Source organism: Ictalurus furcatus, chromosome 9 (genome assembly GCF_023375685.1).
Source record: "Ictalurus furcatus strain D&B chromosome 9, Billie_1.0, whole genome shotgun sequence".
NCBI lineage: Eukaryota > Metazoa > Chordata > Actinopteri > Siluriformes > Ictaluridae > Ictalurus > Ictalurus furcatus.
This window is the reverse complement of record NC_071263.1, coordinates 24,809,344-24,836,970: the sequence shown is the minus strand read 5'-3', so window position 1 is coordinate 24,836,970 and position 27,627 is coordinate 24,809,344. Positions and strand designations below refer to the sequence as shown.

Genomic DNA, 27,627 nt, shown 5'->3' with positions numbered 1-27,627 from the left:
CGTATAAATATAATCTATACTTTATTATTATGTTTATATATATATATATATATATATATATATATATATATATATATATATATATATATATATATACACACACATATGTATATATACACACAAACTTATTAATAATAAGTATAATATGTATTTTTATATACATTATATATATATATATATATATATATATATATATATATATATATATATATATATATATATATATAAATAAAAAATACATATTACACTTATTATTTATTACTTATTATATTATATTTATTCAGTATATTATGTATAATATATATTATATTATAAAGTATTTTAAAAAAATCTTTTCCAAATCCTATTCCATTTGTTACAGGATTGGATCATATCGGCCTGATACTGATCCTCCTTACTGGATTGGTGCCATTTCTAGTGTATAAACATATATATAGTAATCCATGATATTTAATTGCATTAGTAATAATTATATCTGTCTCTCTAGTCACCTCATGACCTTCAGTGTGAGAAACACAGAACTAACAGCAACTTTCATACATTTCTCATACAGTTCCTAAAACGCACGTATAGTTGTTGATTCAGCTACCACAGCACCCTTCCTTCCTCCTCCACCCTCATTCCCTCGGACTTCCTCCATCTTTGGCTGAAAGGGTTGCTCTATTACTTCATCACTTCCGCCCTCTCTCTCTTTGTCTCGCTCCTTGATTGAATGCATTACTTTGCCACTTAAACACACGCTCTCTTTCTCCATATCCAATCTCCATAAATTAGCTCTGACTGCCTCTCTGAGCTTGAGTGATTGACGCGCCGTAATAACTCCGCCTTCTCCAGCCCCGCTGTAGGGGGAGGGACGAAGGTCGAGGGTCACCCCTCCTGAGGCACGTGCCGACTGCAAGCTGCACCCTGCCAAATTGAAGGTGGGGGTTCTTATTTTAGAAACAGGGCGTCCCTTTTTTGTTGTCTTACTCGATGGGGGGTTGCGCTGATAGACAGGATGCTGCACCCGAACTCAGTGCACTGAAATGAAAACCGACTTCCAGATAAAAACCAGCGAGATTTAGAGATTTAAAATTAAAACTGATTCCGATCTTGGCTAAGCTGCTCCAAAATCATGGCACATATCCTTAAAAAAAACCCAACCTGAAACATTAAGCCACGGACTATAGCTGCATGCATTATAAATGCATGATATAACGTCGGGATTATACTGCCACATGCTTAGACTGCACATTGCAGGCAATATATTAATAACACACTGTCATACACTTAATATGACATGGTTAAAGGTTAAATTGTGACCCAAAATAAACTGCAATATGTATTTCAACATACATCTGTTAATGATTTAGGATCAAGATCAGCCTTTGCTGTACTAATATTGCAGGCGTCTCTAACATGCAAATGAGCTCCTAAAATAGCACATTTTAATTATTTTTGTGGGTGTTCTGATAAGCCACGGCACTGTTGCGATTAAGAAAAAAGGACTAATTAAACACGCTACAACGTTTGTTTTCATATTTTGCAAGACATATTGCAACATCAATGCATCACTGCTGTGAGTCTTTAAGTCTTCTTTGGAAGACATTTCACATAATAGGCATATTATATATATATATATACACACACACACACACACACACACACACACACACACACACATATACACACATACACACACATACCCTTTTGAAAGAATATCACAATTAGAATAAGCTAATGCATTTATAAAGAAGAGAAATGCTGTCCTAAACTAACACATAATCAGACCTCGCTGATTTTAAGGTCACTGAAAACCTATAACTGTAACTGCAGATTGCAGGACGGTAATATCCGATGCTGATATCAATACGCACAGTACTGAATGCGGCTGGTCAGTAGTAATTATTCATTTGATATGAATGCTATATTAAACAAAGCTCACATCAGATCAGGGGGCTCTAATAATATTCACAGTTTGACTGAGAGTAAAGCTCTGTTCGGATTGGACTCATGGGGTCTCATGTTTTACGTGGGGACGTGGAGTAATGGAAGCGATACTGGCTATTTGAATCGCTGGGAGTTTAATCCCGTCCGAATCCGTCATGCTGGTGCAGATCCTGTTGTATCTTCTTGGAAACGGGGATTGTAGCAAGGAACAAAAACAAGTATTGTTTGAGTTCGAAACACAGAACAATAAAATATAGAAGACGTTTAAAAAGACGAGTTGGAGAAGTGATGATTCTGGGGGAGTTCAGGTAGGTTTTTAGCTTCTATTGAGCACAGATAAAAGCCTACACACGTTATGGTCATGTGACCCACTAACGATCAAGTGCAACTTGTGTTGTGACTAGTATACGTGCCATTTTTAAGACACTCCCATCCCTTAACAGACATCCATCCATCCATCCATCTTCTGTACAGCTTATCCTACACAGGGTCGCAGAGGAGCCTGGAGCTTACCAAATGGGGTGCCAACCCTTCACAGGGCACAATCGCACACACATTCACACACTGCGGACAATCCGCAAATGCCAATCAGCCTACAACGCATGTCTTTGGACCAGGGGAGGAAATCGGAGTACAACGAGGAAACCCCCGAAGCACAGGGAGAACATGCAAACTCAGTGCACACAGGGCCTAACACCTAATTTGAAACACCCAATTATGATTTCAGGTGAACTTTATGTTTAACCCTTTAAATAAACTAGGATGTGTGCATACTTAAAGTCATCATTACTGAAATGACTCTTCAGTATACACTTTTCCTATTATCTTCAGAGACAAGACGTTAAAGGATTAAAGCTTCATCAAGTACAACTGACTCCAGATCAGCAGTTATGGAGCCCTATAAACAAGCACGTTTCCAAGCCAGTTATTATAATGCTTTCATATTAAAGCTCTTATGAACACGGCTGACTCCAGATCAGCAGGTAGAAATTAGTGATATTTCCTTTTTAATGAATAAATCTGACTTCAGATCAGCAGTTATGGAGCTCTGATATACACTGATTCCAGGTCAGTAGTTGTTTGCTTTGAAATTAAACCTGCTTAAACCTGATTAAGCTGCCTCCAGATCAGCAGCAGCGCCTGTGTGTGTGTGTGTGTGTGTGTGTGTGTGTGTGTGTGTGTGTGTGTGTGTGTGTGATTGGAACATACAAATCTGACAACAGCTCAGCAGTTTATGATTATCAGTATCACATTTTTGCTGAACATAGCTGTCTCCAGATCAGCAGTTGGATTCAGAGATAAATAAGCACACCATGCACTCATTTTCTTCTCCACAATCCGAACCAACACTCAAGCCCCCTCTCTCTCTCTCTCTCTCTCACACTCTCTCATATGACCTAAAAAGAAGAGATGCAAAGAAAGCTTAGTATTGGAGAAGGAAAAAACAGAGCACAGAAGCAAGAAGGAGCCCATCACGGTGTCTTTTTTTGACTGAAGCTGAAAGAACGACGGAGAGGGGGAGGGAAGAAGAGATGCACAGAGTGACTAAGTGATAAAAGGGGAGTGCGGGGATGAGCAGGCCGCCTCGGGGATCGGACAATCCTGGAACGACAGAACTGCTGTGGCAGTGGCTGGGGAGGGGTAGTGAGGAGAGCGAAGAAAAACGGGATGAGAGGGGGAGAGACAAGAAGAGAGGAGAACGATAAGATGTTCTTATCTTAGTCCGACCAAGTGCCAGACTTTTGGGGTCCAGTGGGAGCGGGGGGCTGGGGGTAGTTCCCTTCTAAGTAGATAAGTAATAATCTGCTGAAGCAGTCATGCGAGTGTGTGTTGCTTGTGTGTGCAGTTTTGCACTTATCCATATTTTGCTATGGGCAACAAAAATGCTACACCTTCTCTCTCTCTCCCCAAAAAGTCTTTTAGTTTCCTGTACTATTTGTCATATCGCCACAGTCCATGACATGAGAGTCCATGCATGTCCAAAACATATGGCAGCTACATGTGTGCCTGTGTCATGCATGGCCTAGAGCCACTGCCAGAGCAAGTGTTGCTGGGTATGAGATTGGGGTTACGAAGGAGACTGCGCTGGGAGCGTATGATTGGCTGGCAATGTTGCTATCCGAGCCATGATTGGCTGCTTCGCAAGTCACGCCGCTGAGAGCAGAACCCTTTGAACTGGGAGACAGCGGCTGAATACTCGGGTCTCGTAAGGGAAAGAGAAGAAACACACTCATACATACACATACTAACAGACTCGTGCATGCGTAGACACAGTAGAGATACACACACACACACACACACACCCCCGTGAGCCTTTCCCATTTCAAAACAGGTTAAATGCAATGTAGTGACTAATGCATCACATGTAAGAGGAACACACACACACACACACGTTCTAGCGCAATGATGCGAGTGTATGCAGACAGATGAAGCTTGAGTTATGCATGCATGGCGAAGCAGCCTACAGAGATGTTTCCACATCCCTGCACTAAAATCGGCCAATCACAAAACAGCACCTATGAGGCTCTTGGTCAGTTTCTAATGAAGGCGCTCAGATTACCAGTGAAACATCTTCACTACAACCTACATCAATATTAGCAGATATTTAATGACCTGGATGACCTTCAGAGCCAGGAAATACATCTCTTCTAATGAGTCACATCTCAGAAGCCTGATTAGGCAGAATTTTCTGCAGGCTCTGATTTTCAAACAGCGCAGAAGCACACCTCCAGGAGCAGAACTTCAAGCAACTTTCTGCAGGCTATATTTCCCCCCTAGGATATGCCGGGATAATGAATAATTAATAAGCGTGGGTGGTTTTATCTAATCAAAGAACGCCAAGTGCCTGCGACTTGAGTAGATATTATGCTGTGCTATAGTACTGCGTCATGTTTAGAACTGCCTAGCATGTTTTAATGCCCTTGCAGAACTTACATTAAGTCTTTGCTGAGTTCTAGCCAGGGAAATATCTGCAGCCACTCTGTGCTGAACTGCTAACACTGGGTCCCATGTGTAAGATTCAAAAGGTTCAAAGGCTGATGGTCCTCGCCACTGTTGCAGTTTTGTTCCCTCCACTCTGTTGGTACCCATTTCCTTCACACCCAAAATAAAGAACTGACTAGAGAACTGACGTGGAACTGACACGGCTTGTTTGAATCAAAAGTAAGAAAACAGCAAGGACAAAGTCTGATGTGATGGCTACTTTGTCTTTTTCTTTCCAACCAAAGAGACCACAGTCCTGCCTTCTTGTTTTCGGTTGGCTCACAAGACAGAGGATTGCAAATTCACAGGTCAAAGGTCACAGAAAAGAAGCCAGCATGACATGTAACCAGTAACCCTGTCTTTCACATCCCATGTCTTTACCTAATGTCAGGACATCTGTTCGTGAACTGAATCTGAAGAGAAAGTGTGGCATGCAGAAAGACAACGACCCTAAGCATACAAGTCGTTCTACCAAATAATAGTTAAAGAATAAAGTTAACGTTTTGGAATGGCCAATTCAAAGTCCTGAGCTTAAACCAATGGAAATGTTTGGAAGGACCTGAAGCAAGCAGCTCATGTGAGGAAACCCACCAACATCCCAGAGTTGAAGCTGTTCTGTACTGAGGAACGGGCTGAAATTCCTCCAAGCCGATGTGCAGGACTGATCAACAGTTACCTGAAACTTTTAGTAGCAGTTATTGCTGTACAAGGGACTCGCACCAGATAAAAAATTTGAAAAAAGCAAACGTTCACATACTTTTCCCCCCTCACAGATATGTAATATTGGATCATTTTCGTCAATAAATAAACGACGAAGTATAGTATTTTTTTCCCCCATTTGTTTAATTAGGATCTCTTTATCTACTTTTAGGACATTTGTGAAAATTTTAGGTCATATGCAGAAATATAGAAAATTCTAAAGGGTTCGCAAAATTTCAAGCACCACTGTAGGTGCTAGTGTGTGATATTTGATACAATGCGATTAAAATACTTGAGCCCTGGCAAGTGGTTAACTGAAACTGGAGATTATAGTGGAATATTATTGTACATAATAATTTCAGTGGGAATACACAATGGACAGATCTCTGGAGACTAATAAGCTTGTAACAGTGTGCAGACACTGAGATTTATGACTCGGGCAAGTGATAGTGGCTTAGTGGAAAGCTTTTCGACTCTGCAGCTTGAAAACGGCACGTTTCAAGTCTTCTGTTCATCTGCAATCCAACCATCAATCCATTTTCTGTACCTCTAATCCTACACAGGGTCGCAGGGGAGCCCGGAGCCTATCCGAGGGAACTCTGGGTACGAGGCAGGGCACACACTGGATGGAGGGCCAGCCCATCACAGGGCACAACTGCACACATTCACACACTATGGACGATTTGGAAATCCCAATCAGCCTACAATGCAGGTCTTTGGACTGGCGGAGGAAACCGGAGTACCTTGAGAAAACCCCTGAAGCACTGGGAGAACATGCAGTGCTGGTGGGATTCGAACCCCCAAACCAAGAGATAAAGGCAAACGTGCTAACCACTAAACCACCGTGCCCTTGGGTTATTTTTTTTTTAAATACTTTATTTTTTCCAAATAGCAGAGGTGGGAAGGAACAGACTGTCAGTCCGGTAAAAACCGGTACAGATTCACTTCACTTGAATTTTTCTTTTCACTGAATATTTTTACTTACTGCAAAAACCACTTTCTACTCATTAAGCTTCAATTACTTTCATTTGTAAAGTCAGGTGCGCCTTTTTTAGCCTCAGATATTCAAGGAGTCCATTTACTTCCTAACATATCTACATTTTAACAGACGTGTCACCAAGAATGAGACCTAATGAGATAGAGGCAGATGTTTTTCTCTTTTGTGAACCTTTTTTTGTAGATGTACTTTCACACTTGAAGCAACTTTAAGAGTTTACACTCTTCTACTTTAACTTCAGTGAAGAATTTTCAAGTTGTACTTGAACTTTTACCAGAAGCTTTAATGAAATGAGAAACTGAACTTTTACTTGAGCAAATAATTTGGGTACTTTTATCGCCTCGGCCAAACTGGGACCCGACGTGTGATGGGTTCGACAGCAGAGAAGTGGAGAGGTGACGCAGCAGCACAGCGAGATTAATACAGAGAAGGCGTGAGATAAAGTGTGAGATCGAGACAGAAAGTTATAAGGTTTTGTCCTGAGGGTCTGGAACATCCAGAAATCTCCTGACTGAGAACTACACTGATCCTAGTTTGTGTTTCGATTGCACCGTGACTGTGAAAAACACCACATAAGACATTTCATTACTTGGCCGAGGAGGTCGAGATTGAATTTGTTATTTCACATTGCCTCTGCTTTGCTGGGGGAATATGATATTAACAAGAATGTAGTTTTTTAAACCAGCTGCACTTGCAATTTCACACTTCGAGCTTTTCCTTACCGTTGCCGCGAGCAGCATGGCGTTCCGACAGAAGCACAAACAAAATGCACTCCTGTGACGTTTTTTTGACACGCCAAACAATCTTTGGTATACAATAAGCTTTGGAAATCACTTGTTTGATAAGCGTTGGTCTTTAAAAGGTGGGTAGGAGTCTGTGAACCTTGTGTTAGACCGAACATTGACTGTGAGTAATACAATTTATCTTGGAACTTCAGCCAAGGAACTAAACTTGGCCGAGATTTCACAGAAGCTCCTGCAAGGGAGACTCACTGGTATTTTACTAACGTTTCACTGAACCCAGACGTGTTAACATAAACATAGCAAAAACATGTTTTTACCACAAAAGACATGTCACTAGACGAATATTTGCTATATTTTAATTTAAATATATAATTTAATTTCTGCCTCACAAAATGGCTGCCTTAATCTGACTGATGCTTTATTTTAAAAAGCAGAAATGTTTTCAGTGTATCCCTGTAGCAAGTGGTCAAAAATCTTAAATGCGACATGCTAAACCGTTTATATTGGCACCTCTGCTGAACCTTTTTCCGTTTTCATTTATCCTCTCTCCTTTCTCGATATCCTGTCTCCGTGTGTTTCTGGGTGATGACTAACAGAATGCTATATTCCTCCTGTCACATGACAATGACAACAACAACAACAAAGCAAACAAGGAACGAGCAGGAGTGATGGAGTGAAAGTCATGGGTGTCAAAGAAAGAAGGTGGAAGAGAGTATGTGGGTACGTGATATTATGTGTACGAGTGTGTGTATGGTTTTGATGCTGTAGATGAAGACCTGAAAAACACAGATTCGATTTTATGACTTTTGTGATGCAGAGCGTTTTCGTTTGAAAGTGGCAGTTTTTGAGGGCTTCTTTGCTTATCGTTCTTCATCTCTTATTGGGTCTCAGCTGCAAGATGCGTTAACACACACACACACTCGCTGCAGATGGAAGATGCTAAATGCACCCAGTGGGCATGAATACCCATGATAATGCATACCCATAGTGTATTTCATATCTCCAAACTCAGACACATAAACACAATCTGTTGTCTGCTTCTACCTCCTGAGACCCTTCCCAAAGCACACATACCTCTCTCATGAGACACATGTGCGTACACGTTCTATCCAGGGGACATGTTTAGGTGAGTACACGTGTGTGTGTGTGTGTATTACCTTGAGTGGGGTCATGGCTCTCCCAGAACACCTTCAGCAGTTTCTCCAGGCTCACATCTTTAGGAGGGTAGACCACACGCACCACCTCTGTGTGACCCGTTCGACCTGTAGACCGGGTCATATATGACTTTTCTCACGTCTTCCGTATTCATTTTTAGGATGAAACATTTTTCATCCTAATACCGATCTACAACATCTATAGCGTATGTGATGACACACTGCAAAAGCATGCAGTGTCTCGCTCACACACACACACACACACACACACACACACACACACACACACACACACACACACACACAGTATCTGCCTGCAACTAGGTCATGGGGTAGAATGGAAAAAGTGGGGGGTTCACTGCAGAAAGCTGCTAGGATTATATGAGAGAGACAAGGACAAAGACAGAGAAAATGCCATGAATAAGCATCTCATATGTCTCGCACCCCGGTTTCTCAGCCTGCATGTACAGTGAGTTGCGAAAGTATTCACTCCCCCCTTGGTGTTTTTCCTGTTTTCATGCAGTACAACCTGGAATTAAAATGGATTTTCGGGGGGTTTGTACCATTTGATTTACACAACATGCCTGCCTCTTTGAGGTGCAAAATACTTTTTATTGTGACACAAACAATAATTAAGGCAAAAACAAACAAGAAAAAAAAGAGAAAAAAAAAAAGAAATCGTGAGCGTGCATTCATTAAGTATTTGTCAAATCTCTGGAAGACTGGAACAGATTTTCCTCTGTATTTCGTGCCATCCATCTTTCCTTCAATCCTAACCAGTGTTCCAGTCCTTGCCGATAAAAAGCATCCCCACAGCATGATGCTGCCACCACCATGCTTCACTGTGGGAATGGTGTTCTTGAAATGTTGGGTTTGCACCACACATAGCGTTCACCATGAGTGCCAAAAAGTTACATTTTAATCTCATCTGACCAGAGAACCTTCTTCCATGTGTTTGCGGAGTCTGTACATGCTGTTCGGCAAATTCCAAACGTGTTTTTGTTATTTTTTTGTTTAAGCAATGGCTTTTTTTTGGCCACTCTTCCATAAAGCCCCACTCTGTGGAGTCTACGGCTTAAAATGGTCCTAGGGACAAATATCTCCGTGGTAGATCTTTGCAGCTCCTACAGTGTTATCTTTGGTGTCTTTGTTGAATCTCTGATTAATGCCCTCTTTGTCTGTTCTGTGAGTTTTGGTGGGCGGTTTTCTCTTGTCAGGTTTGTAGTGCTGCCATATTCTTCCCATTTTGCTATAATGGATTTAATGGTGCACCATGGGATGTTCAAAGTCCGGGATATTTTATTTTATTTTTTAAGAATCCTGCCTTGATCTATAATTCTTTACAACTTTGTGTCTGACCTGTTTGGAGAGCTCATTGTTCTTCATGTTGCTTGTTTAGTGGTGTTGCAGACTCAGGGGCCTTTCAGAATAGGTGTATTTATACTGACATCAATGTGACAGATTATGTGACACTTTGACTGCACACAGGTGGACCTTAATCAACTAATAATTATGTGACTTCTGATAATAATTGGTTAGACCAGATCTTATTTAGGGGTTTCATAGCAAAGGGGGTGTATATATATATATGCACTCACAATTTATTTATTTATTTTTATTTTTTTAAAAAACAAGGTATTTTTTTCCCAATCCACTTCAACAACTTGGGCTATTTTGTTACATAAAATGCAAATAAAAATAAATTTTGATTCCAGGTTGTATTGCAATAAAACAGGAAAAACACCAAGGGACGGGGGGCTGAAAACTTTCGCTAGGCACTGTATGTAGGGGTGTGTGTGTGTGTGTGTGTGTGTGTGTTAAGTGGTTGTGGTCATCTTACCTGAACACACCTCCTTGTAGGTTGGGTTGGGGGTGAATCCACCTGCATATCCCACTTGAGTAGAGAACACACCAGGAAGAGTCCAGAAGCGTCTCTCTGCACCCCAAAAACAGCCCATACCTGTGAGCATATAGGAAATATATTTACTGAACAAAATGTTGACGCGTCCAAAACTTATTTCCCCTCCACTGTATTTTATAATACATAAGAGTTTTAATGAATTACTGAATAACAATAGACAATCAACTAATTTATTTAGAGTTGAGCACATATTCATACGATTACTTAATTCATAGTCTATATTTATATATTTATTCCGTAGAATTAAAACTTTGGACATGAATTCTAGTTAATATACACCAATCAATAAATAAAAGAGCATAAATGTTAACTATGAACTGGATATATATGCAATAATCTAGTGCCAAGGAAGCGAAAGTGTCTTTTTGTATTATAGGCAAGTTTCAACATGGATTATGTGCAGTGTGTCGTAGTGTGATGTTGCAACACACCAAACATGATCATCTCTGTCCCGTCAGGAAATGGCTCGACTGTGGGCTTCCCTGTGACTGCATGCTTCTCTAGAGAGATACAGATAGAGAGATGTTAAGGAGCATCGAGTTCGGTTTGGTTCCAACACCCCAAAATACTGCTGATCCGAAACCAATAACCAGCGACATCAGCAGCTTGTGCATGGTGTCATTTCATTACCATGACAACACTGGAGAAACTCGGTTTAGACTTTGACAGTATAAGGTATTCTAAGATCATCGAAGTTCATTGTTTAACAATTACAGTATTGGACTTAAGCGCAAACAAAAACGAGACTTTCCCATCTCCAGCAAGCACTTCATCCTGGTCCAGGTTGCAGTGGATTTGGAGCCTAACCCCGGGAATACCGAGCACGAGATGGGAATACATCCTGCATGAGACGCCAGTCTGTTGCAGGGCATCACATATAAACCCATTCACACACTCATCCACTTGACTGGCATGTTGTTTGGGAGGTGAGAGGAAACCAGAGAAACTGGAGGAGACTCCATGGATACAGAGAGAACGTGGACAACTCCACATAGACATTAACCCGAAATCAGGATCGAATCAGGGACCCTGTAGCTACCTGCTGCACCACAAGTGGTTATTATATTTACACAACTGATTACCAAAGTCACTTGCCTGACTGTGTAACAGCTCGGCTCTTAAAGCAGTACAAATGTGGGCCGGGTCTTAAGAAGAACAAGTATCGACAGAGGAAGTTGGTCAACCGGTTTTTTTTTTTGCTTTTTTTTTTTTGGGGTGTGTGTGTGTGTGTGTGTGTGTGTGTGTGTGTGTGTGTGTGTGTGTGTGTGTGTGTGTGTGTGTGTGTGTGTGTAAGGGATAGCACTGGGAGGATTAGTGCAGATTTGCTCAGTCTGGTCAAGCTAAGCAGGATCAAAGCTTGGGCCTCCACACTGAGAGACACTTAACAGATTACAATAAAAAATACACACACAGGCTACAGTTCCAATTTTAGAGTAACTTCATTCATTACATTCACTGCAACAACCCCCACCCCCACCCCCAAAGAGGCATCCAACTATGAAAGCCAGAACCTGACTTCCCTACAGAGTGAACATAAGTGCACTTAGAAATTCGGAGGTTTAAACAAAATATTTACAGGGTAGTTGGGTTGTCTTTGCCAACTGTGCCATGCTGGAACTACAAGAAAAATGGCACAGATGTGGCACGGATTAAGGCAAAGGAGACTGAAGTGATTTGCAGCCTAAAGCTACAGTCTGCTTACTGGCTTACACATTCCACAATACTATGAACACATGGATAAACCCCCCCTTCACCCACACACTCACCCACACACACACACACACACAAGTGTCCACTCCCTAGTGTCCAAAAAGCCCTTTCTCAAGCAATACGGATCGAAACGGAGCATATCTCTATTCGCAAGCGGAATACACACACATTCAACACCAGACTATATCACACACTAGAGCTGCATGACATGGACAATATCACTGCTATCATGTTGTCACTAACTATAATAATTGAAAACAAACTGATGAATCTGTGATAAATTACAGTTAAAAGTCTGTCTGGATTTATTTGCCCTAAATTAACGAACATTTCTTTAAAACATGCCACTTGCCATGATTTATCAACATGCCTTATATTTTTGAAGACATCTTGCTATTCTATTCCTATTGAACGTGTATTTTCTTATCTGTTGTGTGTAATTGAGCTGCTGTAATAAGGGGATTTTGCCAGTGTGGAATAAATAAAGTTTTTATCTTATCGTATGTTACCTAACAAAAACGTAGCTTAGCTTACGAAATTGGCAAAATTGTCAAAATATTTTGGTTTCTCTGCAACACGACAAGCTGTTTTTGTCTTAGTAATTTAAAGAGATAGAGTAAGAAAGAGAGGCTGGTGAGGGAACGGCTGTTTATAGTGATAACACTGACTACGTTTACATGGACAGCAGTAATCTAATTATTGACCTTATTCTGAATAAGACAATATTTTGATTAAGGTGCTTACATGAGTCGCTTTTAGAATATTCCTTTCATGTTCCCGTTTTACATGTTATAGAACATAGAGCGATTAACGGCACACGTCATTACGTCAACGCGCCACGCCGTCTGACGTCCCTCCAGAATTTCACGTATCGACATACAGTTGGTCTTCGTTATGGTACCGTATACAGTTTTGGGTGTTTCATTTTTAATTTTACGAACGCTTCAAGTGCAGTTAATTATTTGTCGTGCTGTACGTGCTAACAGACGACTGCTTGAAGCCGTGGGCTGCGTCCCAAACCGCGTACTTACCGTCTAAATAGTAGCCGAGATACATGTATTTCACCTACTATATACTGTAGCAGGTAAGTACACGGTTTCGGACGCAGCCGTGCTCTCTTGTTTGCAGTAAAATGGTTGAGCACTGTTGTGTGTGTACGTGTCCTGTCGCAAAATGTGGTGAAAACTCCCATACGACGTTAATAGTGTGATTAAGGTGTGTACATGTCTGTAATATACTTCAATAATGCGACTAAAACAGGAATACTCAACACGTCTTAATTCCATTTGCGTTTACTTCGAGTATGACTTTAGTCGGATTAAGGTCACCAATAATCGCTGTTTACATGCTAGTTTCTTAATCAGAGTTAATATCGGATTATTGTTTTCCATGTAAACGTAATGGCTGAAGACAGAAACTTGTTTCGCAGATGTCCCACAACATAAAATCTAACTCTAAATGGTTCAAATATATGATGCATCATTCACAAATACAAAAACTGTAATTGCAAATTGCCAGATTGAAGTGGTATAAGAGGAACAAAACACTTCGGGACTTGTAATTGGAAAATAATAATAAATTTCCTTTTTGGTGGTACCAGTAACGCTATTTCATACTTCCACTCTATTCAAAATAAAATATTTAATACTTTTAATTTATCAAGGACAGACAAGGTTTTTTGTGGCAGCTCCCATTTTATTACTGACATACCGACAACCAGTAATCTAAATCTCGTCCTCAAAATGTTTATGCATCACGTTTAAATTCATGTAAATAAATAAAAATAGCATCTAATACCAGAATTTGAATTTCAGCAGATTGAACCTCGTTACAATTCCTTTGCTTTCCCATAATGCCTTTTGTCTTACGCTTTATTTATCTCGCAAGCATTCTCGCTCGCTCTCATACAAACATTTCTCACTAAACCTCCTCCTCCCTTCACATTCCCATAATGCCCCTCTCCTTCTCTCTCGCGTGCGCTCTCTCTCTCTCTACACACACGTTGTCTTCCATACTGGGTTTTGTTTTCCTCTCATGGAGTTTTGGCGGCAGTCCAGGCGAAGCCATTCGGTCTCCTTTCACCATGAGCTTAGAGTCGGTGCCAACGCCTTTACCCAGACCACAACACCTCCCCACCAAACACTGCCAATGCCCAGAGAGAAAGAGAGAAAGAAAACAGGGACAGGGTGGGAGAGCCTGACAAAAGAATACTGCAAGAAGGGACGGCGCAATTTGAAAATGGGAGTTCTCTTTTTTCCGGACAAACTTCAGAAAACAACAGATGAAATCGACCCACGTTATATTTTTTTATTTCGGAGAGGAAACTACGCTGGAACAAATCGGGATTGGAGTAATTTTCCTCAGACAATATGTACTAATTTTAGGGACTCAAAAAGGACTCCACCTTTTTTTTTTTACCACCTACCAAGGACTTACGAAGACAGAATGGTCATTAAAATACAGAGGACAATACATTCTGTTGGACTACCATTACACATGGCTATCTTTTCGCCTGGCGTCCACCACGTTGGTGTTGAACACATGCCATGCTGTCAATCTACAGTCAGTGAGAAATGCCAACAAACTGCGGACTAACAGCGCTATAAGGTGGGCATATGGCTGCGCTCTGATTGGCTAGGTTGCTATCGCAGGTGGAAATCTGGCTACGTTCACATTGTCCAGATCCTGCACAGCGCCGTGTGTCCGTTGGAATCTTCCGGAACATTCTGGCACTGCTGGGTTTTGGGAAGAGATGGATTAAAATAGCTGAGGATAGTGATATTGGTGAGGAACTTGTGAATTTGGGTAAACAGAACCACCAAATCTCAAAAGAGAAACTGTAGCAATCATGGGGTAGGAGAAGAGTACAACAAACCCCTCAATCTTCACTCAGAATATTAACCAGGCTCAACCAACAACTAGCGAGTCCACATATACTTGGACTGCTTTTTTGCCTCTCGCCCACCGCTTTTAACCGCTTCAATGTTATATTGTCAATGTACATAACACACTGCTGACTACAACTATAAGCTGAGCATATGGCAGCGCTCTGATTGGTTGGCATCCTTAAAATCTGCAACCAACAGCCAACAACACACACAAGCCAATCCCAATTAAATTCAACAACGTTACAGATTCAGCATTCATCACAGAAATAGCACATATAACTGTTTCCAATAACTTACATTTAGTGAAAATCTTCTTCCCAAAATTTGCACCACAGGTTTGGTCTAAATAATTTGCATGCCTACATAGTGCACTTGATAAAATGATGTACTGTGCAAAACTGGCCACCTTCATTCAAGTGCTGGTCTAGATGATTACAGAATGTGTCTATATGGCTACATCAGCCCTGAGCTTCCTGAGATTCATCATACCTTCACATGCTAAATGTTGGCTCAAATGCAAATTCAAACACTTGATTTTATCCACCAGGATTTGATAGGCTTATAAAACGTGGGCTCTTGACACGTCTATGATGATTGGCTTTAATTTTTTTTAGTCCACCGTCGAGTGTTATGATGAAAACAAGGAACAAACAGCAGCCAGCCGGCGACTACAACAAGACACTTCTGTAAGCCTGAACTAAATTTTCTTCTGATTAACTGATGCCATTTTTCCTAAATTTTGTGCCCCCACACAAGACGGACAAGCAGTGATCTACATGCTCACATACAGCAGCCCAGGACGCTGCAGTTACTCACATCTACTTCACCATGAAGCAAGCCTTTTCAGTCCACACACCACATGTTCTGTTCACACCCGTATCCAGGCAACCCTTTCCGGTTGCCATGGAGAGCGCCCCCTCCCTCTCCAATCACCCCACCCCGCCAACACAAACATCCTCAGCTACTGCTGGCAAGATGGAGGCATGCAGGTCTGGAGGAACTGCAGCAGAATTCTGATGGGCCTGAGACGTACACTCACCCATCCGCATAACACACACAGCTTCACGAACGAAGAACACAGAAAGGATGTGGCCTTATATTGTGTTGCTTCACTATAGTATGACACAGAGACAATTTTTAATAACTCCACCATCAGACGCAGAGCCTTTCTTATATACAGGTGCAAGCTAAAATCTTATAGGACTAGCAACAGTGATACAGTCTAGGTTAAATTATAAATGTAAGTGCGTGTTGAGAATAGCAAAACATCTGGAGTCTTTTGCTAGAATTTATGTCTGGCGGCCTGAAAAATCCTTCACATGGTACATGTTGTACTATATATAGTTCTATTAACCGTTCGGACAGCCTTTATCTGATTAACTGATTAAGCTTGTATCTGTTTCATTATGGCACACAGCTATCTAACAACTTGATGAAACTTTGACATTCACTGTGTGAAGATATCACACTTAGCTAGCAACATTTTAGACATCTTTAGGCAGACTGACTGCTTTTACTGCGGTGTTTGTGAAACTGCCTCCTTATACATGATCTTTAGAAAAATAAATAAATAAATAAATAAATAAAAACATTTCCCCAAAACAATATGGAAATATGTGTTCGGTTTCGTAGAGTTAAGGGGTCAAAGTATGCAATATGCAGACAAACCAAATTTTGGCCAAAACGCGATCTTTTATGGCGACTGATAGATTTTCCCAGACTGACACTCAAACCTGTGCCTCCATTTCTTCATTTAAAACAGCAAAGAAACTGACATTTAGTGCAAGATTGCTTGTTACTGGCAGGTCCGCATTGTAGTGAGTATTGAGTGCTGCCTTGACAACCTGGTTAATAACAGAAATTGCAAGTGGAAAGAAGGTGTCTCGATGGCGAGTAGTTTTTGTTATCAGGGAGCGGAATCGTTTTCCTGATGGTAGTTTTTGAAATAGGTAATTAGCAGCGTGGGACGTATCACTGATGATTTTTCCTGCTCGCCTCTTTGTCCTGGCGATGTACAGGTCTTCAAGTGACAGACTGCAGTAGTGTGTTGCAGCTTCTGCTGTTCTCTGAAGGCGGCTGCAGCAAAGCAGATAATGATGGCAGAGGTAAGGATGCTTTCTATAGTTGTAGCATAGAACTGCACCAGTATAGCCTGGGGTAGATGGAAATTTGCCAAGTGCCGTAAGAAATTCATCCTTTGCCGAGCTTTCTTGTTGATGGATGACGTATGCGTGTCCCTTCTGAGATCCCGTGTCTTGTGCATCTTTGTGGTTTTAGGAGCGTTGAGCTCAAGGTTGTTCTGGCTACACCAGGAGGCTAGTTGTTGAACCTCCTGGTGGTACTTTGACTTGGTGATGAGACCAATCACAGTAATGTCATCTGCAAATTTGAGCAACTTCACAGATGCAACACTGAAAACACAGTCATTTGAGTAGAGCGAATATAAAAGGGGTGAGAGAACAACTTTACAGTGCTCCAGTGCGGGTTCAGAAATGTTCTAACCGATTCTTACAAACTACTTTCTGTCGGAAAGGAAGTTTGTGATGCACATACTGATGAATCCAGGTACTTGCACAATGAGGAGTTTCTCTTGTAGAAGCTGAGGGACGATGGTATATAGGGCTGCGCAGCTGCAGACCGGTCAGAGTGCCCAAGTTGACCCCTGTCCACCTCCAAAACACCTACAATGGGCATGTGAGCATCAGAACTGAACCATGGTGCAATGGAAAATGGTGGCCTAGTCTGATGAATCATGATTTCTTTTACATCATGTGGATGGTGTGTGTGCGTGCCGGGGAAGAGATGGCACCAGGGTGCATTATGGGAAGAAGGCAAGCCAGCAGAAGTGTGATGCTCTGGGCAATGCTCTACAGGGAAACCTTGTGTCCAGACATTCATGTGGATGTTACTTTGACACGTACAACCTACCTAAACATGCTGCAGACCAAGTACACCCCTTCATGGCAACGGTTTTCCCTAATGGCAGTGACCTCTTTCAGCAGGATAATGCACCCTGACACACTGCAAAAATTGTTCAGGAACATGACAAAGAGTTCAAGGTGTTGACTCGGCCTGCAAATTCCCCAGATCTCAATCCGATTGAGCATCTCTCGGATGTGCTGGACAAACAAATCTGATCCATAGAGGCCTCACCTCGCAACTTACAGGACTTAAAGATTCTGTTGCTAACGTCTTGGTGCCAGATTCCACAGCACGCCTTCAGAGGTCATGTGGAGCCCATGCCTCAACGACTCAGAGCTGTTTTAACGGCACAAGGGGGACCGACACAATATTAGGAAGGTGGTTTTATTGTGATAGCTGATCAGTGTAAGTTACTATATTCCATGGGATTGTCGTCTTTGTCGGTCATGGAAGCTTGGCATGCATTCAACTCACTACCACCTAGACTCATGGTTGTCAAAGCAGGGCTTGTGAAGTATACCCAGGAGGTTACAGCAGTAGAAACCACAACTCACCTTTATTATGAGTCACCAAAAATGCGCAGAGGCAGCTTCATTTTCTGATAATTGGTATTACAGCATTTCTACAGTTAGTCGGCGGTTATGGTCTACACCATTGTTTGCTAGAGCAGCATCAAGGCAAACGACACAGACAGACTCAATAAGATTGTCAGAAAGGCTGGTGCACCTTTAAAGCTCAGCCTTGAGACTCTGAAGACAGTAATGGAGAGAAGATTGCAGACCAAGCTCTTAGACATCGTGAGCAATTCCGCCTAGCCGCTCCATGAGACAATCGATGTCCAGCGGAGCATGCTCTGCATCAAACTGCTCCTGCAGTACAGAGAGCTTTCACAGGTCAGACTGTTCAGCCGTGCATCCGTTTGCTTAGGAATAGACGGCAATGGAGTCACTGGAATGTAGAAACGTGACATATATATACAGTGTTGTATAGTCTATGTGTAGAATTAATCTGCACTGCTAGGGTCTTTCATTTGAAAGGTTTTTGAAGCTGGATGGATCCCGGAAATCCGGGATGGGATTTTGACTTTTTGCTTATTGAAGGCTTACTGAAGCCCTATCCTGTTCAATCTCTATTACATTTCTGCATATATGGTAATGGGGAGACGTTCTTTTCAGCCACCAGCATTCCTCTGATAGGTTGCCAGAGAAAGAATTTTTGATCACACAGCTTTAACATGGCTCAAACCTTTTGCTATATCCTAAGCTAGGGATCAACCAAGCATTCTCAAAAAAAAAAATAAATAAATAAATAAATAAAAGCTCTGAATATGGGTGTGCATCTCAGCACCACCACATAGAAGGGTCTGTAAGAATGACATGGTCAGCACACTGACCTTTTTGCTTTTTCCAGGGGACACCCTGGAACCCATTGCAGGGCACAATCGTATACACATTCACACATTACGGACAATTTGGAAGTGCCAATAAGCCTCTGGACTGAGGGAGGAAACCGGAGTACCCGGAGAAAGCCCCTGAAGCACAGGTAGAAAACTCAACGGCACCCCGGAGGTGCGAGGCAAACAAGTTAACCACTAAGCCACCATAAAAATAGTATTGTTGGATGAGTGAAGTTAAAACACACAAACACACACACAGGTGATCTCACCAGCCGGACAACTGTGAATGAAAAAACTGATAGCCAGGGTTATCCTGGAGGCCCAGGACAAGCAGCAGGGATTTGTCCTTCCATGATGCTACATTGAGATTTCATTTCACTGCAGTTTTGGTGCACATAATACTGAAGAAAGAAAATTAAGACAAATAAAAACTGATATTCATCCTTCACCATTATTGTACATTGGGAAACACCAAGTCGAGGGTTTAAGCTATGACAAGCCACTAGAGCAGGTGCAAAATCTAAAATCTTGGGATCAGGTCAGCATGCACAACCTCAGATGCGATGATATTATGTGGCACTTTGTTTAAAGACCTTGACCACTGCGAACAAATCTGCACTACTGTTCTGGAGCTTTAAACCCACTAAGCATATGGGTTCTCCAGAATCTCACTGTAATAACTAGCCATAAAAAGAACAGCAGGTACTGCCTGCATCAGACCCCAGAGCTCCTGCCACATACACCACACCCCCCCGCCACCCCACCACACCCCCCCCACACCCATGGGAGGTGGAGGCCCGGAAACTTCCGCCATGCTGTGACAATGAGCTGCTTTGACAGACGGAGCAGGAATTTACGACGTGGGTGGAGCTTTCATGCGCAAAATGCACAGATGGTCCTCTAATAGTGCCATGGTACTAAAAATCCCACAATGCATTGCTCAGCTCTAAAACAATGTGGAAAGATGCAAAAAAAAAAAAAAAAATTGTTCCTTTTAAATAAAACAGTAGCGATGATCATGAACAACACATGGAGAAGCTTCCTAACTTAGTCATAAGCAGGTGTTAGCTTTTAAAAAGCTGCCACATATATAGTTAACCAAACAGGCTGTATAGCGTCATAACAAAGTAGTTAAACCCTTAGGAATAAATATGAACCCTATATTAAAATTTATTCTTTTCTTTTTTCTAAAGTAAAATATACACAGTCCACTTAGTGTTTTCAGACTGTAGTGCATGTGACGTGTGCCAGTCCGTCTTTGAAAATGAGTCTCGGTGATCTCTGTGGAAACCAGCTTTTATGACTTTTATGTGAAGCAGACTTGTGAGTAAACAAGGTAATTATACATGTTTGCCAATGAGCTTCTGGAATTTATTTTTTGTGTGCGTGTGATTGTTGCGGCCAAAAATGCTCGATTTTGCTGCGGCTTTTTTCAAAATTTGTAATGAAATTTGCAGAGGTTTTTTTGCTTTTTGTTTTGCGGAAAACTACGTGAATTGATGTATTTGCAACTGCACGATAAAGTCTTTCGCAGTGATGTTTGTTGGTAAATGATACCTTTTTAGCTGTACTCCTGTTCGACGCATGTGAATTGAAGAGGGCTTTGGCTGAACGCACATCGTGATGATGTCACATGATGCGTCTTGGCCCAAATCTGCGGAACATCTGCTGTAATTTTGAAAAATTGCAAGCTCCTCAGAATATTGCAGTGTTCGCTTGGGACTACAGTTGATTGTCAGACATGTCTGTCAAATTGCCTCTTCATGTGAAAGTAGAAGGTATATATACAGTATACTAACTCGCAAATCAGCAAAGTTAAAGACCTTTGCTCTTGGGTGAGTCCCTGGCACTATCTTCATGTTCAAACTGTGTGGCAAGTTTGCACTCGCCCAAGTGCAAAGGGGAGGACAAAGAACAACTTCACAAGACGAGTGAAATGCAGAGAAGCTGAATCCTAACGTCTCCTACTAGAGCGGAAACTCTGAACTAACTTGCTCAATAACGTTAACCACAAAAACCCAAATTTGAGAAACAGTTTGTATCGTGTCAACAGCCGTGTTCTTGTTTTATTAAAGCTTCAGTTATATTCAAGTTGACACTGTTCATACTTGTGTATGTTATTAGTCATTAAGGTTTGGATTTAACCCATTTAATTCAAGTGACTAATCAATTAGGCTTTTCATTTTACAGCTGAAATGGACTGGCATCTTAGCCCGGGTGTATTCTCGCCTTGTGCCCAACGTTCCCTTGATAGGATCCCGATCCAACACAATCCTGAACAGGATAAAGTTCTTACTGGACAATGAATTAATGAACTTACACAATAGTTAACCTTCATCTACACAAATATAATTTTTTTATTATTTTTTTTAAAGACTTCACAAACCCTTGGAGGTTCTTGGACACTATTTTGATAACTTTGACATTACTCTTCCTGGAAGCATCTCCTGCAAAACGAAATATGTGTATATACACATTAACCTCATAACTCCAGTGCAAAACTGAAATGAAAACGTGTCAGATATTAAACCATGATTTAAGATAAGTAGGATTTTGTGCACATTTGATCCCCCCCCCCGGTATTATGCATTAATCTTTTTACACAATAAAGCATAATGTATGTAATGCATTTACAGTTAACATATTGTGAAAGCATCCTGTGAAGAAGTTTTAACTTAAAAAAAGGGGGGGGGGTTAACTTTTTATTTATTTATTTATTTTTTACAAAATACATTATGCAATAAATAGTAAGAGTTAAAGAAAAAAGAGAAAATATAAAAGAATAAATCGGGATATGCATATAATTAATTTAAGCATGAAAGGTTTAATAAATTAACATTTTCAACATATTAACATGTAACAGTTAGAAGAGAGTGACATTAACACATTGCAGCATATATAGTTTTAAATGTTTTAAGAATTGCTGGTTAAAAATCAGAAAGTGTGTTTTTAACTTGATATACAGTGTAATGAGCTGTTTTTTTTTAAATTTATTTTTATTTTTTGTTTAAAGCTACATCATGTAATGAGCTGTTTTTATTGTGGCATCAGAATAATTTACCTGCCACGACCATTTTCGTCTCTCTGCCTTTAAGAGCTTGGTCTTTTGTGGGTAAAACCGACTTGCTTGCCATGCTTAAGTTCGCCAAAGAGATCCTCAGGATAAAAATCGTAGAAAGACACTTGTTTGCACGTTTCCCGATATAAACAAACATGTCATCCGGGTTATCGAAGTGACTCTATGGCTGCGTCTCGAATGACGTCACACTGCCTGCGCGAGAGCACTACATCAGCTGTAAGCACGCGCCCTATCTAGTGCACTCTGGGTCTCATCATGGACATATTCATAGTTCTACTTCAAAGTTGTCACGCGTGGCATTATGGGAAGAGTGAACCGATAAAGATGAATATTCATAGCGTGAAGAGAGACGCTGCGAGCTGCATATTAAGCAGGCAGAGGTTAATGCGACTTTGACACAAAAAGCCTCCCGTGCAGTATGCGCGGCTATGAAATTAAATTAAAATAAATAGCCACATTAAGAAAGCCGTTCAGAATGCAAATTAACTTGCAGCAGATCACCACCACCCCCTCCAAAAAAAAAAAAAAAAAGAACAGCCTGAATAGGCTGCAGACATTGACAATTTGCATGCAGAGGCAATTAATCATTATTATTTATCTACATGTAAATATTTGCATTCGTTTTCTAATTTGCATCAGGATGCAGTCGAAAAACTGCATGCTATAGAGTACGCTAGGCACTATGCACAATACACGGTCTGCACAATTCCAGTGAAGGCAAACTGACTACAGAATTTGGTGCAGCACTTAATACATAGGCTATATGCACAAGTGTGTGAATTAATGCTAATTACAATATTCGAATATTCATCAAGTCTTGAAGAGGCTAAATGAGCTTTTAGGCCTATATGTTGTAATTTCTGTGTTATTAGGCGATCAGTTATTGCCTGAGAACTCTATAGCACTTTAGGAATTGATTTAGGTTTCTAAAGTGTTACATACTCAGCTGTGAATTTAAAATGTAAATTATTCGGAGTGTGTGATGTGTCAAGATACAAGCTAGGTTTATAAAGACGCTGCGTGGAAGTGGATTATAGATTTCCTGGCAACTGGGGATTCAAGCTTGACTACATGTCCAAAACAACACAGAAAGACCGGAAACTAGGCCCAAATTTTGGGCATTGGAAAAGACAAATTTTGCTTCTTTTCCCCACTCGTTGTGTGGGAAACATGTTCACAGTGGTGCGCACGCATTTCTGATTTGCAGTATCTGCAAAATAGTTTAAAAAAATAAATAAAAATTACAATAATTACCTGGTATAGCCATTATCCAATTCTGATGACAAAACAAATCATAGATACAATGTCTGTATTTACAGTTTCCCTTTGTTTGCTATAGATCAAGCTTGTAGAAATTGAATATATTTAATTCCATTCATGTACTTGCTTGAGCCTCGTACATTTGCCATAAAATCAGTGGCCCTAACAGCCCTGTTGACAACTAACCACCATTACACTTTGTTCACAGTATTATAAGAGTTCAGACGCAAAAACGTGTTCAAAATGAATCAAACATGTAGCGGAAATTGATAAATGGAACTTTTTTTAAAAATAAACTTTTGATGTTATTATTGTAATGCAGCCCATAAAGCTGAACGCTAGAACATTATTTCTCCCATAATAGGTCACTTCCTTCTGTAAATCTTTTATGAAACAGCAGAAAAGTAAGAGTGGACTTATACCATACATTATTTATGCACATTAATTATTTTCTGTAAAAATGAATAGCCTTCAGACACCAAAAAAAGACACATATCGTCTTTGACCTATATTAAAATGCCTGCAGTAAAATCCAGACCTATATTCAAAAGCAGAAAATGTCATGACTATGGCAAACTCCAGTAATGATTTCTAAAAATTTGCTGATTATACTGTATGCTGCTTTAAAGTAAATGAAAATTTATATTGTTCTTTTCTTCTTCTTGTTCTTTCTTTTTATTACAATAGCTTTTAAAGTCATACACGCATTTCTGACTACAATGACAAAACGAGGCAATGGACTGTTTGGTGTTTTAGCGTAATTGTCACAGTGGTGGTCTCACTTGACTGAGGACTTTAATTAAAATTATAAATCATGCATCATTCCTATACAACACTCCTGCTTTCTGTCTCACTCATTTAGTCTCTTTCTCACACCCACTGATCCAAAGCCCCCAACCATCAATAAATGTGTTTATAGAGCATCTCCCCATGGTCAAATTAATATTTTCTGGTACTACATACTTGACAGTAGCCTGATCTATCTATTTGCATCTATCTTTATGAAATATATATGTATGTATATATATATGTATATATATATATATATATATATATATATATATATATATATATATATACACACACACACACATACACAATATATATATATATATACTCTGTGTATGTGTTTATATATATATATATATATATATATATATATATATATATATATATATACATATATAAAATGTGGACCATGACTTTGTTATAATGACACAGTTTTATAAGTGGACCATAAGGCCGTCGAGTAAGAGTCCGATCCTGCAGGGCACTCACCCCGATCCTGCACCCAGATTAGCGCATTAGCTTGTTAGCTCGTTAGCATGGTGCTTGTTAGGTTGAGAAGCTGGAACCTCGGCTTTATAGCCCACTATTTTCCCCATTTGTATCTCCGGTTTGAAAGCTCTCATCCCAAAGAGATCTGGGTAAGCCACGCTTACCCTACATACACTGGACAGATTATCATTACCCATAATCCCACATTGCTGCTTCTTCTTCTTCTCTCTGGACATGTATGTCCTCCTGTCTTTTTTACTTCCTTCTCTCTGTCGTCTTGAAATGAACTTTTGGTGTCTTGAGGATTTTACACACGGCTTTAGACACAATACACACATATCTGTCTTGACAACAGCTGTATATTCTACACAAAGAAATGAGATTTTTTTACTCTTAAATTCTTCTGGTCCACTCTAGAATACTCCATCCTCTCTCTCTCTCTCTCTCTCTCTCTCTCTCCCTCTCTCTCACACACACACACACACACACACACCCTTCCCCCACTGTCTCTTCTTGTCCTCATGGCCACCTGGAATGATTTCCCCCTCTACTCTCTCCTCCTCTTTACAGATCCAGGTTGGGACACTTGCCTGGGGATTACGGTAAATCTGTGCCAGGGCTCTTCCTCCCCTCATCATCATCCTTGGTGATGGAAAGAGGCTTTAACTAAAACCTGTTTAGGATAGGCTCTTCCGCAGCCCGAGAGAGACGGACAGATGCTCATCGCCTTAACAACCACACAGTGCAATGGAAGACGAATTTAATAAATGAATGAATGAATAGAAGGAGAAAAGAGAGAAAAGGTACAGAGCATAAAGAAAGAAAGAATGAAATAAGGAAAAAAATAAATGTATTTGTGTACAAATAAAAATATGTATAAATAAGTAAATACAATAAAAAAGAGAAAGAAAGTGAGAGGTAGAGAGAGAAAGAGAGAAAAAGGAAGAAAGAAAAGGTGCAGAGAAGAAAGAAAGAAGTTAATAAGAATAAATAAACATATTTGTGTGCAAATTAATACATATTTTTTTAAAAGTAAGAGAAAGAGAAAAGGTGCAGAGAAGAAAGAAAGGAAGAAGGAAATAGGAAAGTAATTAATGTATTTATAAATAAATAAAAAGAAAGAAAGAAAAAAGAGAGACAAAGAAAGTAAGAGAGAGAGAGAGACAAAAAGATGCGGTGAATAAAGTAAAATATATATAGAGAGAGAAAGAAAAGGTGCAGAGAATAAAGAAAGAAGGAAAGAAAAAATGTATTTATGTATAAGTAAAATATGTGGAAATAAATTAACACAAAAAAGAAAAAAGAAAAAAGAAAGAAAGTAAGAGAGAGAGAGAGAGAGAGAGAGGTAGAAAATATAATTCATTCAAATAAAACAAAATGCAATAAAACTATAAATATGAGTGGAGACAATATTAAACAAACAAACAAACAAATAAATCAAAGGAAGAAACCTAAAGATTCACTTACCAGACTTTATCATTACCCACACCATCTAATAATGTTAGATACTGAGATTATCATTTGTTCTTATCAAGTTTATCAAGTTTTTCATGTCTATCTATCTATCACACACATCTATCTATCTATCTATCTATCTATCTATCTATCTATCCATTTGTCTATCCATCTATCTATCTATCCATTTGTCTATCCATCTATCTATCTATCTAGCTAGCTAGCTGTGCTTCACATGGAAACCTTATTAAAGAGAAAGTAATGCTTGCAGTAAGGTTAAGAATGAGGTAATCAGACAAATAGCAGAAGAGAAGCAGGTTTAATCAGAACTACGCACTTCCTTTAATGTGTATCTGCAGGGTTACGTAAAACCGTTGAGTGGGTCAGAAAGCTTAGCATGGAGAAAGGACACTGCTCTACACACACACACACACACACACACACACACACACACACACACACACACACACACACACACACACACACACACACACACACACACACACACACACAGTGGTGTAGTGCGCTTGGACTGTGTTAATGCAGCAGAGGGACTGAACAGCACAGACCTTTACATCTCTGCATTACAGCAGTGTAATAAGGCACAAGACAGCGTGCTTAACTTCCAACAAGCTTCATTAGTTTAAAATAGAGAGATAGAGAGAAAGATGAGAGAAACAGAGACTTGGGCTGAAAAGAAGATCCTTTAGTGAAGACACCCGGAACATGAGGACATAAGAGGATTGGACAGTTTTGCAGGGGTGAAGAGGAGAGTTGTTACCACCGCAAAGTTGATCATTTTCCAATACCAGCATGTCCAAAAGTGTTTTATTCATCGTATACCACAGAAGTTTGCCAACATTAAAAATTTTCGAATGATTAAAGAACGACACATCATACTTTTGATCTGTTTATATGTAGAGTTGTGGAAGGGCCATGAAACAAGTTCCTGTTATCACTGACATTATAAAAAGCCGTTATATATATATATATATATATATAAAAGCTATAAAAAGCAGCTCCCTCAGTAAGAGACAAAATTGAGAAAGGAACATTTTTACTTCTGACATTGGAGACTCCTTCTGTGAATGTTTATTAAAACACTCCTTACATAATTGGTTTAAAAAATCTAAATAAAGAAAGCAGAGAGTTGCAAAGAGTGAAGTTCAGGCATTTCACCATGCACCATGTGCTCATGCAAATGTGTCTGTGTG

The 27,627-nt window shown here is 40.1% G+C and overlaps 1 protein-coding gene across 1 annotated transcript in view; it reads right to left on the bottom strand.

The window, feature by feature from the left end:
* Positions 1–23,111, bottom strand: part of msrab (methionine sulfoxide reductase Ab) — a 38,440-nt gene extending 15,329 nt beyond the window's left edge. The window contains exons 1-4 of the mRNA XM_053632972.1: positions 22,403–23,111; positions 10,857–10,925; positions 10,345–10,464; positions 8,508–8,612 (exon numbers count right to left, since the gene is read on the bottom strand). Coding sequence (XP_053488947.1) covers positions 8,508–8,612; positions 10,345–10,464; positions 10,857–10,925; positions 22,403–22,556 — 448 coding nt within the window. The 5' untranslated portion in view covers positions 22,557–23,111. The remainder of the gene's footprint in view (positions 1–8,507; positions 8,613–10,344; positions 10,465–10,856; positions 10,926–22,402) is intronic.
* Between the last annotated feature and the right edge of the window lie 4,516 nt (positions 23,112–27,627).